At 43.3% G+C, this 18,140-nt stretch overlaps 1 protein-coding gene across 1 annotated transcript in view; it reads left to right on the forward strand.

Annotated features, from left to right (window-relative positions):
* Positions 1-18,140, forward strand: part of LOC137375617 (collagen alpha-1(XXIII) chain-like) — a 339,099-nt gene that overhangs the window by 185,376 nt on the left and 135,583 nt on the right. The window contains exon 8 of the mRNA XM_068042994.1: positions 351-458. Within this exon, the coding sequence (XP_067899095.1) occupies positions 351-458 (108 nt within the window). The remainder of the gene's footprint in view (positions 1-350; positions 459-18,140) is intronic.

An 18,140-nucleotide genomic window follows, 5' to 3' on the forward strand; every position in this document is an offset into this window, starting at 1 on the left:
TCACTCTAGAATTGGCCTTTATAGCCACTCCAGGCGCTGCTCCACACACCACTGACCACCTCCAGGCGCTTACCCATTGTCTCTCGAGATAAGGAGGCCAAAGAGAAAGAGAAGAGAATGTACCACATGCCTCTGTTAATAAAGCCTAAGATCCCATATGCCTTTTTAACTGCCTTCTCAATTTGTCCTGCCACATTCAAAGATTTGTGTACATACCCACCCCGCACCCCCCTCCCCCACCGAGTCTCTCTCTTCCTGTACCATTTAGTTCATATTGCCCATCTTAATTCTTTCTACCAAAATGTATGCCTTGTTTGATATTTACTCTTTATTTTTGCTTAAATGTATAGGGTGATCAAGGTCATTCTGGACCACCTGGTCTAGCAGGTCCTGCAGGTTCACCAGGTCCCCCAGGAGACCAAGGGAAGGATGGTGCACACGGAGTTCCAGGTGCAACTGTAAGGAAATTTATTATACACAAAATATGCAAACTATGAAATAAATTTTATGTAATTAATTTTCTTCAGTTTTTATTTAGCATGCATTGTAGTAACTAAAATGGGGGTAAACTGGTCTTTGACAGTAAAACAAAACAGGTGGTAAATAATTGACAGGTGTTTTACACCCTGTCAATTTTCAAATCGGGCAGTGTGTAAAATAAACCACTGATCGGTTATCGCCCACTTTGTGCTACTGCTGAAGATAAATTTTAGCCCTGTAATTCTTCACTTGAGTTCACAATCATTAAATAATTTTAAGAGCAATTGTGCAAGAAGGTGCTCCTGGCCTAGATCCTCATTGTACAGGAGCACAGGTCTGAGAAAAGGCTTTCACATAATTGATTCTGCAACCAACAGTTCCGTCGTGCAAAGCTTCACCCAGGAAGCCTTGTCTTGCAAAATGAAGCCTCTAGTAGTTCATTTGAGCATCACAAATGACTATGAAATTAAACCTCACTTTTTCTTTCCCTTTGTCACAATTCATCATCTGTTTTATCACTAATTTTAATCTTTTCACCATTACACGAGCTGTTTCAACAGGTTGGTTGGGACTGTGACTAGTATGCTGTACTGTTAGTAGCAGGCATAGATTGTGGACATTAGAAGTATCGCTATATTTCTTTATTCTCTCCTCTAACAAGATCAAATGCCATACCATTTTGAAATAACCATTGCAGCCTAGCCAGAAAATGGTGAAACTCACCCTGGAGAGAGCATAACCACAAGTGATATTAGTTAAAGCTACAAAAACATATAGGTTGCAGTTAGAGTTGTAAGCTCTAGGCTTTTGTTTGCATTACCCGACAGCTAAAGCCACCAAGCCAGTATGACTGTCATAATTTTTGCAATAGCAGTGCTTTTTGAGGGGCTCAGGTTACAAGAACAGCTACTATTATGTAATAGGTATTTTTAATGAAAATCTTTCCTATAAGTACTCCAAAGCCAGTGGTATTCAAAGGATTGAAGCAGGTTTGTATTCCTGTACCTATATTGAATCCCATCACTATAGTAAAATGATGCATTTGAAGTAATTGCCTTCATCAGCCTCTCTAAGGTAGAAGTTCACCTCGGGCAGTGGCAAAAAGTGGGCAGAGTCAGCTCAGTCCCTTGTTGTATGCAGCGCCTGATATTCAGTTCCATTGCAGTCCTAAGTTTCTATTGCCCACTGCTGCATACCAGGAAGGCTCAGCATACCAGAGGCATGCCTGGAAACTCAGCATTCTCCAGGAGAAAGCGAGAAAAATGTCCTACTTTCAGTGCACCCCAGGAAAGAAAGCATGTCAGGTAATGAAGAACCAGCATACACTGATTAGTGTCAGGGGCAACAGTGGTGTACTGATAATGTCACTGGAATAGTAATCCAAAGACCCAGGATAATGCCCTGGGGACACAGATTCAAATTCCATGGCAGCTGGAAATTCAATTCAATTAATTAATAAAAATCTGGAATTGAAAGATAGTCTCAGTAATGGTGCCCTAAAACAATCATTGATTGTTGTAAAAACTCATCTGGTTCACTAATGTCCTTTAAGGGAAGGAAATCTGCCATCCTTACCTGGTCTGGCCTACATAGGACTCTTGACCCACAGCAATGTGGTTGACTCTTAACTGCTCTCTGAATTTGCCTAGCAAGCCACTCAGATGTCAAGGGCAATTAGGGATGAGCAACAAATGATAGCCCTGCCAGTGATGCCCACATCCCATGAAAGAATAAACAAACCTGCCATAATGCTGGTCTGACACACTTACTTGGAGTGACTGAGAGGAACTGCCTTCTCAGGCTCAGGACAAAAACATTAGCTTTTGTCTACTTTGATCATATTGAACTATCTTCACAGAGATCTAGATACAAAGCTGTGCCATCTGCTGCAAAGACATCTGCAGCGACCATGCAGCATACAGCTAGCACATGCAATGCTAGTAATGGTCAGCTCTGCCTGAAACTTGGCTCTACCTCCTTGCTAGCCTGCAGTAGTGCTCACCTACTGGATGGTTAAGTGGAGTGGCATAGTGGGCCATTCCCTTTGTAAGCACCTTATGAAGCACCACCTCTACTTCAGAAGCCATCAAACAGACAGTTAGGTGTTGGGCTGTTCTGTTTTTTGCCTGTAACTCATGCCTGCTCTTTGAGTTTCCTTTTTCTTCATTTTTACCTCGCATTTCACAGCTCTCTCTTCTTCAACAAAGGCTGTTAAATGTTTTGAGATGCCTTTGGAACCTTTCCAATAGCTTTCAGAATTTTGTCTCCCTTTTTGGACATTCTCCTTTAATTGTCCCAATTAACATAGAAAGTTTACGGCGCAGAAATAGGTCATTCAGCCCATCGTGTCTTTGCAGGCTGAAAAACAGCTATCCAGCATAATTCCGCTTCTTAGCTCTTGGTCTGTAGCCCTGTAGGTTGCAACACTTTTCCGTGGTTTCTGCCTCTACTACCCTTTCAGGCAGTCAGTTCCAGACCCCCACCACCCTCAGGGTGAGAGAAAATTCTCCCCAACTCCCCTCTAATCCTTCAACCAAGTACTTTAAATCTGTGTCCCCTAGTTATTGATCTCTCTGCTAAGGGAATTAAGTTCTTCCTATCCACTCTATCTAGGACCCTTACAATTTTATCCACCTCAATTAAATCTCCCCTGAGTCTATTGTGTTCTGAAGAAATAAACCCCAGCCCATCCAATCTTTCGTCATAGCTAAAATTTTCAATTTTTGGCAACATCCTCTGTAAATCTCCTCTGTACTCTCTCTAGGGTAATCACATCCTTCCTGTAATGTGGTGACCTGAACTGTATACAGTACTCTAGCTGTGGTTTAATTACTGTTTTATACAGTTCTAGCATAGCCTCCCTGCTCTAATACTTTGTCCCTCGGTCAATACAGGAAAGTATCCTATGTGCTTTCTTAAACCACCTTATCTACCTGCCCTGCTACCTTCAGTGATCTGTGGACAAGCACTCCTAGGTCTCTCTGTTCCTCTACACTTCTCAGTATCCTACCATTTATTGTGTATTCCTTTGCTTTTCTTTACCCTCCTCAAATGTATTACCTCACATTTCACCAGATTGAATTCCATTTACCACTTTTCTGCCCACCTGACCGGTGCATTGATATCTTCCTTGCTATCAACCATGTGACCAATTTTCATATCATCTGAAAACTTGTTAATCAAGCCCCCTACATTTAAGTGTAGCTCATTGATATATACCACAAACAGCAAGGGACCCAATGCTGAGCCCTGTGGAACCCCACTGGAAATAGCATTCCAGTCACAAAAACACCTTTTGCTTCTTGCCATTGAGAAAATTTTGGATCCAATTTGCCACTTTCCCTTGAATCCCATGAGCTTTTAATTTTCTGGCCAGTCTGGCATGTAGGGCCTTGTCAAAACCCTTGCTAAAATCCATATAGTCTACATCATACACCCTACCCTCATTGTCCCTCCTTTCTCTTGCCTAAAAAAAATCTGCTCCCACTATTAGTCTGCTTCTTTACTTTAATTCAAATCTACAGCTGAAGCTATGAAAATGAATTAACCTCTGAAAAAATTTATGCAAGCTGCACACCTCTATCTGAACCTTTCTAAAACCTGCCACTAACCATTGGTTGAAATTGTAAATCAAATCTGAATCAGAAAGTTCAATTAAATCATTAAACTAAATTTTTGTATGAACACAGAGACATGTTTTCATTTGAATTTTATGTTGATTCTAAATCTTGGTAAACAAAAAAGCTTGCAGCAGATTTTAACTGTCAAACAATATAAGTACAGTGACATTTATACAGTATTTACATTGTACCTTGTGCTGCCAGACATGCTGCCATAGTGGCAGTGACACTATGGGATTGGTACATGTTAACCTCTCTCAAGATGTCAGCACATCTGTACCTTTACTATCGCTCAAATAATAACCACCTTGGTGCCAGGAAATCAGCTGGGCCAGACTGCCTTGGCAGCAGGTCAGGTACAGCATAGGCTCAAGCACCCAGAAGTCACCAGCTACAAACATCTCAAGATGAAGAACAGCAGCCTTCCACTAGCTCCGCTGAGGCCACTAGGTGAGCATCCTGTAGGAGTAATAGTAAATCATCTTTTCAGAAAAGCACTATGGGTTGATCATTTGGGTGAGAAATGAATGGAAGGCAATTATTTTGTTTCCCATTAAACTAATAATTTTTTTATCAGATTTGGCACTTTGGTCTGCAGCATGGTTTAATGGCAGCATCTGAGCCTGCATTGTCAGTATGATATTCATCTAAATGGTCTGTTCTTTAATGGAGGAAGTGGGGATGTATATAATGAGTGTTAAGCAGAGGAATAAGCAGGTCAGTAGGTTCATTGAGCAATGAGCTGACATGTCACATTTCATGCTGCAAGGTGTTGAGATAGCCATTCTTCAATGGTTTTCTTGCCTTCTCCCTGGTCTTCCTCATCCAATGAGGACTGTGCTGCAGTTGTGCCTCGTCCAAATGCAGACCTCCCAGCATGGTAAAGTTGTGCAGTTTGCAGCACACTGCTACGATGCAGGAGGCCCTTTGTGGGGTATTTTGTAGGACAATCAAGAACGATTGAGGCACCTAAACCTGTGATTTTGCATCCCTGTGGTGTTCTCAATAATTAACCTGGTGATACCCTGACCTTGATTATACTTGTATTGCCCAGGCATGGTGGGGTGTGGGGGTATGAGGATGGTGGTATCATGAGCCATGTCTGAAGGGGGTATCCCTTGTCCTCCAGGAGGCATCCTTCCACTTTCCTGGGAAGGTTGAATATTTTAGGAAGGTTAAATTGGTGCAGGATAAATGCATTATGACAACTGGTTGGGTACCTTGCAGAAACTTGGACGATCCTGTTCTGTGATCGGATGCTAACTGGACATTGTTATGTTTACTTTCAGTTTCAACTCTTCAGCTCCACCCATAGGGTTAATCAATCAAACACAGTGAACACAGATCAATTGACAGACTAATACAATCAAACCCAGATCAAACACTACAGACATTATTGGAGTGGTATAAAAACAGAAAGTGCTGGAAATACTCAGCAGGTCTGGCAGCATCTGTGCAGAGTTAACGTTTCAGCTCAGTGACCTTTCATCAGAACTGCTTCTCTCTTCACGGATGTTGCCAGACTTACTGCATATTTCCAGCACTTTCTGTTTTTATTTCAGATTTCCAGCATCTGCAGTATCTTGCTTTTATATTATTGGAGTGGTATCCATTTCTATTGATGAATGCTGCTGTCTGGTGTTCTGGCACCTGATGTCAATATGTGTGCCTCGATGTTGCCCTGGATGTGAGGGAAGCCACCACTGCTGCAAATCACTGAACCTTGTTATATTGCCTGCTGACATCAATGGGGAAGGTGTTGTACTGCTGAGCCTTGGTGAACTACTTAATGTAGGTGTGTATTGACAGGGAGGCAATGGTGTAGTGGTAATGTCGCTGGACTGGTAATGCAAAGGAACAGGCTAGTGCTCTGGAAACATGATATTAGAGAAATTCCAAGCCTGTTTGTGAAGACAGTGAGACTAGGATGCTTTGGTGGAGATTGTTTGTTGCTTGCCACAGCACATACTTCTGCTCTCCAACCAACACCACCAGCTAGTGCTGGCTGGCTCTTTATATATACACAGTTGAATGCAATTAACTAATTAACACCCAGCACCTGTTCACTCTATTATCTTGAACTACCAGGTATTTATCATCCATTAACAGAACTTCAGACCATAACAGATTCCCCCTTTTTTCTTTAAATTATATACATACAGATATAAGAAAAAGAAATAAAAACAAAATAATGACACATTTTTCTTTACATTATTTAATCATTAACTTTCAACAGTACCAGACATTAATATGTTGTATATTCCCCCCTTTAAAAAAATTTGTTTAAAGAAAAAGCGATCTTATCGTAAAACTTTCCACGTTTTCCTAACTTATAACACAAGTCGGTCCTCTTCGAGGACATCCAACAATTTTTTCGAACAAGCACCTTTCTTAGTAAAACAATCCGACAACTGATGACTTGCGTCAACCCATTTTATTTTGGAAATTTCTTTTCTTTCCAACATTTCTTTTATACTCGAGAGATCAATCCTCAACCTCTTTTCCGCGACACTTTTTCGTTGAATGGACATTGTCCCAGAGAGAATGGTTATCTATGCAGTATTCTTTAGGAAAACTTTTCTCCGATTGCCCCTTGTATAAGAGTTCCTTTAAACTACTCGATAAATACATACCCATATCTATCACTACTATCGGTGCAAGTGTCTCAGCAGCTAAGGTGCTTTTAACTATCCTCTTTATTTTCTTCGATTTCCAGGCTAACAGACAACATTTATCATTTCTTCCCACCAAAAATATAATGAACCCTGCTGCACTCGAGTAACCATCGGGAAGATTAGCATGTGAGGCGTCGCTAAAAATGATCAATTTAATCTCTTCTGGGTCACCCAATGCTGGAAACTTGAGTGTACATTTATCAAAACTCAATTTCTTCAATGTCTTATTTGCTTTCAGCACTTCCCCAACAATAGCATGTTTCAGGATGGTGCTCAATTCTAATACATCATAGCAAGCATTCGGCCTAGTTTGTGTGCACAACCAGTTCAACTGCCTGATAAGGCTCCTTAACGGGTCTACTTCTTCCTTGGTTGCAGAGTCTTCTTTTTATGAGGATCTGGCCCAATTTATTGGGATCCTATTAACATTCTCTGGGTAACACTGTTGATTTAGGGTTACCCCCAACTTAGTCTGTCTAATATTCAATCCTATATATTTAAAAGCTCCAGAAGCCTGACTTCCAATTTTATCTACCACAAATTTCTCAAATGCCTCAGATCCTCCCCACAGAAAATTGTCCACATGCATCAAGAAAATGCCTGCTAGTTTTTCTTCATAGTCCCAATAAAACATTGCCGGATCCACCTTTAGTTGAATACAACCAGCTTTTAGTAGGACGGACCTAACTGAAAAATACCACACTCTGGATGCATCATTTAGCCCATAAACACACTTGTTTAGCTTCCATAATGTCCCTTCTATATCTCCAGCTTCTTTTGGTGGCTTAAAAATACTTCACTTTGAAATTTCTCCCCTTGCAAAAATGCTGCTTTGATGTCAATGGACTTACATTCCCATGAGTGTGTCACTAAAAGGGTTAGGAAAATCCTCAAACTTGCTTTTCCTGCTGTTGGAGAGTCCACTCTAACTTCCTGGTTGCCTAGTCATTTCTCAAATCCCCAAGCTACAAGTCTGGCCTTCGCTTTATACGTACCATTGGGAAGTACCTTCTCTGTTATAGATCCATCTATGGGACAATGCTGGTTGTCCTCTATCTGACACCTCCGAGTATACACCAAACTCTCTCCAACTGTCAAGCTCTTTTTGCTTGGCATCCTTTATCAATTTACCTTCTAACTTGTCAGTAGCCACTGGAGCTTCTCTATCATAAAGGCTCCTACGTCTTGTGGCGCCTCTCGCCTGCTCTCTGGTCCTTGCTCTAGTGAAACTAGGTGCCCGAGTAGAGTTCCTATCCCTTTCTGGACTACTACTACTTGACCTGTCCCTCCTACAACCAGACTTCCTTTCGCATGTTCGTGATCTTTTCCTTGGACTATGATCATCTTCAGGCCCACTGTCTGATCTTTTACTACGTTTTCTGGCCTTCCAAATTTACATTTCCTTCTGCCACTCTATAGGTCTGATGTCCTGTCCCTTGTCTTGCACATTCAGCCAATATTTGTATTTCCCTGTGGCTTTTCCTGCCCTTCCTATAATAGTGGCTTCCCTCCACTCACTCGTCCCTTCTGGCAAATATATCACTCTAGTCTCAACTTTCGGTAGTTGATTTGGGATAAATGGCCTTATCTGGATCTTCACCATCACTTGGTCCACTCTCAGTCAGCCCATTATCTGCCACAATCTGTTGCTTGCAGAGGTCCGACATGTGCGTGCGAAATACATGGCGCATCATCAGTGTCTATTATTTCTTCAGATGCTGTTAATGTATAATCAGTGCCAATAAACCATGAGGAATGTACTCTAACGGTTTGGTTGCCATGTTGCAAAATCACCATTTTTCCATCAGTGCCTATAACTTTTCCTGGGCCTCTCCATTCTTTCTGCTCTTCTCTTTTGTAATACACCATATCCCCGGTATTAATTCTTCTCTGATGGCCTGATCCAATGCCTCAAAGCTCTCCTGATTTTTTCTGAAACCTCCACCTTAATAAATGCTCTTCTCCCTGCACGCGTGGCATTTAAATGTTCCGCAAAAATTGAACTAATTGTAGTCCCCTCTAAAGCCGGGGTGATCCTACATTACCGAAGGTATTTTCAGATTTCTGCCATAAACTAATTGATATGGGCTGTAGCCCCCGACCATTTGAAGCGTGTTTATCACATGTACTGCTCACACCAGAGCTGTAATCAATTTACAATTTGGCTCGTCTGCTAAAAATTTTTGTAGCATTTCGTCAAACACAGCATGATTTCTCTCACAAATCCCATTACGAAAAGGACTTTCTGCTGCCTTGTGCAGTGCTACAATATTCATATTTTCACACATACTCCTGAACTCATCATTGGCAAATTCTCCTCCATAGTCAGTTAGAAACCCAGCCAGTGCTCCCAGTCCTGTTCCTCTCCACCTTTCCATTATCTTGTCCATTATTACTTTTTTGCCTTTAATATAAATTACCATCGACAGACTGAATCTAGTTGCCACGTCTGTAAAGTGTAGAATAAAAATGTTTTTTTCTTTATCTCATGCCTTCATGTCCATCACTACGATTTCATTAAAGTCCCTTGCTAATGGGAGACTCACTATGGGCCACGATGGCGTCCTCCTGTATTTTTTACAGATATCACATTTTTCACTGATCTCTTCGATAAGTTTAGTGTAGTCATCATCGAATACCCCTGCATCTTTTAACACAGTCTTCAACCTATGACAAGATGGATGTGCAAGCTGTCGATGTAGTTTTGAAATAATTTGCCTTTCCTCCTTTAAATCCCTACTTTAGGATGCCATTAATACTTCTTTAACATCCTGCTTAGAGATGTTAGGTCTCGCTAAAGGAATACAATAATGTCCCGACTGTGTAAATCGCAAAGCTACAGATTTCCTAAAGACAATTGCCTTATCATGTTCCATATCCAATTTTATCCAAACCTTTTTCATAGATGGTTTACTTAACAGCAAAGGTATATCACTGGTACTAATAAAATGGTTTTCCCCTGCTACTTTATGTGGAATTACCACTCTTTTTAGTGATTTCAACGTGTTGGCATCCCCAAACCTGAAACAGGTAGAACTGTTCTATTCTTTGACCTTATTTCGGTCTTCCTTACTTAAAGAATCCATGTAACACCTTAACCAGTCCACTCCACATACTGTGGACATACAGCCACTGTCTAGTACTGCGCAGTTGAATGAATCTGCGACTAGGACACTCATTACTGGACTGAAGCTTCTTGTGACCAGTATAATTCCTTCTGATTGATCAGTAGTGTCATCCTCGCCTTCCGAACCTTCCACGTCATGTGTCATTTCAAAAACCCTGTTATTTCTTTTTGGACAATGCAACGCATAGTGATACATTGAGTCACATCAGAAAGACTTGTTGACCACCCCTTGGTTATTCCTTGGGTTCTGCCATAATTGCCCAATTCCTGCCGTCTGTCATAGCTGCCAAAAGGGTCTCTATCCTCATTCGTTTTGTGTGATCCTCCTTTCGTACTGACGCTTGGGCCCCATACTTGAACAGCCTCGAAATGCTGCTAGCATTGTATCCTCCACCTGCAGTGTCATGGTTAAAGAGCCCATCTGTGCCATGAAAGCAGCTGGAAAGGAATGTTTTCCCAAAATTTTTTTTAGGGCGTCAGACATATAATCAGACAGTGTATCTTTTTCTTAGAATCTAACTCCAGTTAATACCAAGAGCCCATCCATGTTTGATATCCTAGTACAATCCAACAATTTGAAGGCAAGTACTGATCTAGGAATTTCCAAGTAGAATCGCTGCAACCTTGCATATAGTCGGTTAAACTGCATAATATATTCTTCTATGGAAGAACCATCCATTTTTCTAAATTTATCAAAGTCCTACCACTCCTCATAGGCACTCAATAAGTCATCTTTCATATAAATTTTATCCACAAATTTCAAGAGTTTGTACAAACCTTCCTCATTGTCCAAATGATGAGCCTCTAGCTCCGAGAACTCTTTGCCCCTGATCTTGCTTCCTTTTAGGTAAAGATGTAACCCATGTCCATAGATTAACTTCATTCTTCCATTGATTGTAAGATTCGGCTTCACAATACAGCAGTGGAAAATCATATCCCAACACCTTACACTTGGTTTCAGTCATCTTTCTTCAAAAAGAACTCCACATACAGCTTTCTCAACAAAAGAAAACTCCAATTCTAATCTCCTGTCTGAAAACAAATCTTAGTCGCCAATCTTCACTTTCAGTCAACCATTTTCTGCTACCAATGTTAGAGAAATTTCAAGGCTGTTTGTGAAGAAGACACTGAGACTAGGATGCTTTGGTGGAGATTGTTATTGCTTGCCATGAGCTTTCTTCTGCTCTCCAAACAATATCCACAGCCAGTGCTGGCTGGTTCTTTATATATACACACTGTCAGGCAAGCCCCATTCCTGCCAAGACTGAGGCACACATTATTTCACCACATGAACATTAAAACTTAAAATTGTGGATGGGAAGAAAAGAGGGCCTATCACAAGGAATTGCCAGGCCCCTGACTGGAAAGACATTTGCATGCTAGCAGACAGTGTTGGAACAAGGGACCCAGTCCTTACTTCCCCAATACTCAGAAGAAGTGGTCAGACCAGTTTAGTCACATGAATGGCTGGCTGTTGGTTTTTTTGAATTTGAACTGGCCACAGAATTTTGAACTCAGAAAAGCTGTTTGCTTCTGGACTGAGAACACCTCTCTCCTGTCTGCTCCCATCTCTTTCTCATGGAACAGCAGACCCATTGAAGACACGTGAACTCAAAGAGAGAAAATTCTCCTACTTGAACAAGGTTTAAGAGGAATACTGTGTCCCAACAAAAAGTAAGAGCTGTTTACAATCAAAAACTCTATGGCAAGCTGGAAACACAGAAACAGTAACAAGAAACCCCCTTGAGAGATTGCCTCAACCCTCTCTACTTTATTTTTCCTCTGCTCTTTTCTGTCCATATTTGCATGTGTGTATCGTGTATACATGCTAGTGTGGGCATGTCATATATCCATAGGCGTTAACCAAATTAGAGTTTAAGTAAGTTTAATAAATTTCACTTTTCTTCTTTAAACCTAAGAAAACCTGGTGTGCTCAATTCTTTGCCTTATAATTGGAAAGCGGTGAACAAGAATTCACCAAGGGAGAGCTCAAAACACAATGTGTTTAAAATTAAACCCTGTTACAATAAGACCAGGTGAAGACAGTAAAAGACCCCGAGACACCTTTCTCACCTGGTAGTAATAACACACTTGAATACAATTAACTAATTAACACCCAACCCCTGTTCACCCTATTATCTTGAACTACCAGGTATTTACCATCCATTAACAGAACTTCATACCCTAACACCAGATGCCACTTATCTGACTTTGAAGACGCCAGCCATTGATGTGTCCTCATCCTCCAGGTGCAGTCCCAGCAGTGGCCATTGCCGGTGTGGCAGTGCTGAGCTGCTAGCTCTTTGATTGGGCCGGTAGCTCTTAGACTGGATTTTGTTCCCAGCCCGACATTTGTTTCCATGGCAGGGGGTGGGGCCAGAAAATTGAAGCGGCAGTGGCAGCCATGGAACTCAATGCCAAAATTGCCTGGCCCAACCTTCCTGGCGATAGGGAAACTCCGTGGCGGCCCCTTCATTGCTCTGCGGTGGGACCCGAGTGAGCATATTTAAATAACATCTTTGCAAGAATTAAAATGTAAATCACAGCAATCTTACCTTCAGTTCCCAATCTTCAGCGCAAGGTGCAGCACTCACATGCCTTCACTTCCCCATCCAGGGAAAGCTGGCACCCCTGAGGTGAGGAAGGGGTGAACTCTGCACTCTGATGGGTGTGGGGTGGGGGAAGGGGTTAGTGCTGCACTCTGTTTGGTATGCGGGGTAAACGTGAACTCTGCACTCTGTTGGGCAGAGTGGGGAAGGGGTGGATTCTGCACTCTGTTGGGTATGGGTGGGGGGAAGGGATGAGCTCTGCACTCTGTTGGGTATGGGGAGGGGAAGGGATGAGCTCTGCACTCTGTTGGGTATGGGGAGGGGAAGGGATGAGCTCTGCACTCTGTTGGGTATGGGGAGGGGAAGGGATGAGCTCTGCACTCTGTTGGGTATGGGTGGGGGGAAGGGGTGAACCCTGCACTCTGTTGGGTATGGGGAGGGGAAGGGGTGAATTCTGCACTCTGTTGGGTATGGGTGGGGGGAAGGGATGGGCTCTGCACTCTGTTGGGTATGGGGAGGGGAAGGAATGAGCTCTGCACTCTGTTGGGTATGGGGAGGGGAAGGGATGAGCTCTGCACTCTGTTGGGTATGGGGAGGGGAAGGGATGAGCTCTGCACTCTGTTGGGTATGGGTTGGGGGAAGGGGTAAACTCTGCACTCTGTTGGGTATGGAGGTGGGGGGAAGGATAGAATTCTGTACTCTGTTGGGTATGGTGGGGGGAAGGGGTGAACTCTATACTCTGTTGGGTATGGGTGGGGGGAAGGGGTGAACTCTGCACTCTGTTGGGTATGGGTGGGAGGAAGGGGTGAACTCTGCATTATGTTGTGCTGTTTGCAGGGCTGGCAGCCTTTAAAAAATGGCACCAGCACCTGTTCCTTCAACAGGTGGCACCGTGAATGGCATCGCTGAGGTTGCCTCCACCACATGATTGGGGGGTTGGCCGCTGCCATTGTGTAAAATGACCGAGGCGCAGTGGTGGCGCGGGTCCCGTGGGGGACAGCCATTATGTTCCTCGCCCGTCGCCACTCCCTCTGGCAGGACAACAAAATCCAGCCCTTGGTGTGGGGGAGGGGGGGTGCTATGGGGCACTGTCCTTAGGAGGGACAGCAACCCCAGCAGCAGCCACTTAATTGGCTGCCACTGGCAAAATGCGGCCCTGGGTCCTGCTTCCCGCTGAAGCGGGGTCACCCGCTGCTGTCAGCCCCGGTGGCAGGATCCCTACTGCCTATCTAAAATCCAGCCCCATGAGACACCAATCCCACCAGCATTATTGGCAGTTCAATACTGGGTGGGACTTTTGCAATTTTTAATTAAAATAACTTTGGGGCCCAAATTGCATCTCGGTCTCAATTTCATATTCATGAGGTCTTCGGATGCCTTTGGCAGGTGCCTGTCCTAAATCAAAGAAACTGCGTGGTTAGGCTGTCAGCAGGCAGGAACATGCTAGGAACACAACAATAAGTACTGGATCATTATGTTAATCACCTGTCCATCCCGTTCCTGTTGGGTGGGTCGGGTTAAAAGCAAGCTTGATATTAATGGCTTCATTTTAAGTGTTGCGTGCCATTGCTGTACTTATTCTCCTGAACTTGTGTTTCAATAATCCCACACATCTGAATCATATTTTAAAGAGGCATCCCAAAGAAATGTCATAATGTAATTATCATCATAGGATTATTAGCTGAATAAAACAGTCTGTTCCAGAAGGACTTGTTGACTGGTCACAGTCATGGTTAAATTGAACACAGCCTTGTTTGTTTTGTGGATAGTTCTCTTTCCCTGCCAGTATTCAAGATAATTTCTCGTAAAGTACATGCAGAGATATTGTAATTGTATAGTAGAAACAGCTGAATCAAACCAGGAACACACAATTGTACAGATCTATGTCATGCAATGTAAGCATATTAAGTGGTGCTGTATGCTTTTTATAATCTTTATAAATGATGCAAATGTTCAATGACTACTGTCAGGCAAATCCCCCATCTGCCAAGATTGAGGCACACATGATTTTACCACATGAACGTTAAAACTTAAAATTGCAAGCCCCTGACCGGAAAGACACTTCCATGGTAACCAACAGTATTGGAACAAGGGACATTCAACCAACAATGAACTTTTGATTACCAGACGTTGAAGGTGGGGAGAGCTAGCATTCCAGAGACTGCTCAGGTACAATCCACAAACCTCGCAGGAGAGACTGTTCTATATAAGGAGCTAGTCACATGACTAACCTTCTGGGCAACCTGGGAGTTTTTTTGAATTTGAACTCCAAACAAAGGAATTGGAACAGAGACAAAGCTGTATGCTCATGGAGTAAAGATCTCTCCTGGAACTAAAACAAGAATTACAGCCTCTCCTGTCTGCCTGCTTCCATCTCCTTCCCATGGAACTGAATCTTGTGAAAACACGTGAGACTCAAAGAGAGAAAGGTTTCATATGTGAACAACATTTTACGAAGACTACTGGGCCCAATGAAATCCAAGACCATATCTTCAATCAAGGACTACAGTGGGTTCAAGAAACAGTAACAAGATATTGGCTCAAACTGTTCTACTTCTCTTTTCTTCTGCTCTTTTCTATCCCTATTTGCATGTGTGTATCACATGTGCATGCTAGCGTGGGCACGTCGTATATCCTTAGGCATGAAGTGTATTAGAGTTTAAGTTTAAGGTTTAATAAATTTCATCTTTCTTCTTTAAACTTAAGAAAGACTGTTTGTGCTCATTTCTTTGCCTTATAATTGGAAAGTTGTGAACAAAGATTCACAAAGGGGGAGCTCAAAACACAGTGTGTTTAAAATTAAACCCTGTTACAATAAGACCAGCTGATGATAGTAACAGACCCCTAGACACATTTCGCACCTGATCATAACAGAAATTGGGTGCTAGCGTCCGAATTGTTACCTACAGACGAACGAGTGAAATTGGAAGTGGGGAGCCAAATTGTTCCCAATCAAAAAGAGCAAATCAATGCAAGTTTTCTTGTGGTTCTGTGTGATTGAATACTAACATGTCTGCAACTGAAGCGAGTAGCTCTCCAAGCTAGGGTGAAGTAACTTGGGATAAGTTAAAAGCACTGTCTATGGTGGAGCTGAGAAAAATGGCTGAGCAGTGTGGGATTACTGTTCGTGGTAAGGCTAGGAAGTCTGAACTCCTAAGGCTAGTGGCCAACCATTTTTCCCTTAAATCTGAAGAAGCAGAAGCAGTGTTAGAAACAGAATCTGACAAGGTATTGTTAGCAAAGATATAATTAGAACAGAGGAAACTTAAATTTGAGGAAAGGGAGAGGGAGAAAGAGAGGGCCTTCCAAAAGGAACGTGAGGAAAGAGAAAGACAGGAGAATGAACAAGAGAGAGAGAGAAAGAATATTCCAGAAGGAATGTGAAGAAAGAGAATTACAGAAGCTTGTGATATCTAGGGCCCAAAAGAGTAACCCGAGTGAAAGCATAGCCAATATGGAGGAGAATAATTCAGGATTGGGTATAATATTGCTAAAATTCGCCCAACTAATCCCAAAATTCAATGAGGAAGAGGTGGAAGCAGTTTTTCGTGTCTTTCGAGAAACTGGCAAGGCAACTAAAATGGCCAGCTGAGACCTGGTCTCTTTCACTGCAAAACAAGCTAATTGGAAAAACCCATGAGGTTTATTCCTTGTTGCCATATGAGTGTTCATCAAATTAAGAACTGACCAAAAATTCAATCCTCGGGGCATATGAATTAGTACTCAAAGCCTATCGCCAAAAGTTTAGAATCCTCAAAAAGCAAGCCAATCAAACTTATCTGGAGTTTGAAAGAATCGAGCAGCTGGCTGAGGGCTTTAAAAATACAGCTCAGCTCTGAGACTCTCAGAGAAGTAATCCTGTTAGAGGAATTTAAAAACTCTCTCCCATTCTCAATAAAAACCCATGTAGAGGAGCAGCGGGTTCAGGGAGCCCGGCAAGCGGCCGTTCTGGCCGATGAGTTTGCTTTAATTTATAAGTCAGTTTCCCAGGGGAGAACCTTTCCTGATCACCCCCACAAATCCAAAAAGGACAGAATGGGGAGGTGATAGAAGCGCAGGCAGTCCTGGAAGGGAATGGAAAGCAGGAGACGCAGGGGGGCTCCTATTCCAGCCAAAAAGGAAGGTGCTGTGAGCAAGAGTGAGACCCGGAGACCTGTGTGCTTCCATTGTCATAAGGCAGGGCATTTAAAAGCTGACTGCTGGAAACTAAAGGAGAAACTGGTAAGGTTAATCAGGGCACACCTGCTCAGTGCAGATGGGACCCTGATGGAAAACACTGAACAAGCTGAGGCTTTAACTGCAGTAGGAGTGCAATCCAGGAAGCTTAATACAGCCAGTACAGGAAAAGATAATAGGATTCCTGAAGGTTATCAGGGTTTTGTATTTGAAGGGAAAGTAACCCCATATCCCTCGAGTGGGGCAAGCAAGCCCATAGTGATTCTCAGGGACACAGGAGCCACCAGATCCCTTTTACTAGGAAAAGGCCTGACCTTTCCCCCAGAGAACGCAGTGAACACCAGAATGGTGGTGAATGATACTGGAGGGCAGTGTATGTCTGTACCTGTACACTGGGTGCGCCTGGAGTGTGACCGAGTTTTGGGACCGGTGACTGTAGGGATTGTCCCTAGTTTGCCTGTGGATGGGGTTGACCTGCTCCTATGTAATGATCTGGCAGGGGTTTATGGTGGCAGCCACCCCCCAACCCCGTAGTGAAAGAAAGACTACAGGAGGTCAGAGAGACAGGATGGTGGCAGGACACAGTTTCCTGCTGAGTCCCTGAATGTGTAGTGGGTCAGGCCATGATCAAACCAGCTCCCCCAGAGGAGACCACATTGGCACTGCAGGCTGATGACTATGAGGTCTGCCTGTCTGAGACTTTCTTTGGAAAGTTAGGAGACCCAGGGAATGAATTAAATGGATTTTCCCTAGCTGAGGCTCAGCGAGCTGACCCAGTATTGCAAGAGTTAGCACAGGCTGCCCAGTCTGAAAGTGAAGCAGAGGGAGCCCCTGATTGCTACTATTTAAAGAATGAGGTACTGATGAGGGAATTGAGTCCTCCTCACAGACCTGAGGGCAAGGAGTGAACAGTTGTTCACCAGTTAGTGGTGCCACAGAGGTACCAGGGAGAAATACTAAGAAGGGCCCACGAGACTACAGTGGCTGTATATGTTGGTACACGACAGACCAAAACCCACATAAGACAGCAGTTTGGCTGGCCAAAACTCCATAAAGATGTGGTGGAGTACTGCAGGAGTTGCCACTTGTGCCAGGTTGAGGGGAAACCCCAATCTACAGTAAAACCTCCATCCCTAAGTCCTGTACTGGTGTTAGGAGGACCCTCCAGCAGAGGGCTGGTGAACTGTAAGGGACCCCCGCCAAGAACAAAAGGGGACAGGCAGGCACACGGCTGGCAAAAGTTTAGAAAGAGAAGGGGAAAAAGTGACCAAGAGCGCAGGTTAAAGGGAGTCTGGGAAGAATCCCAGATGAAAACCCCACTGTCTGGTCAACTAACCCCGATAAATGGGAAAAGTTAGACCCCACATCCTCCTGTGTGAATGCAGACTCTAGAAGCACCCCACCAGAGTTGCTAACAGCATTTACAGGAACCTGCAGAGACAAAGAGAGACCTCTAGGGGGCAGAGAAACTGTGAGGGTGATGCCTCACCTTGTCAAGGTGTCACAGGAGAAT

This window comes from Heterodontus francisci, chromosome 12 (assembly GCF_036365525.1).
Source record: "Heterodontus francisci isolate sHetFra1 chromosome 12, sHetFra1.hap1, whole genome shotgun sequence".
In the NCBI taxonomy this organism is placed as follows: Eukaryota; Metazoa; Chordata; class Chondrichthyes; order Heterodontiformes; family Heterodontidae; genus Heterodontus; species Heterodontus francisci.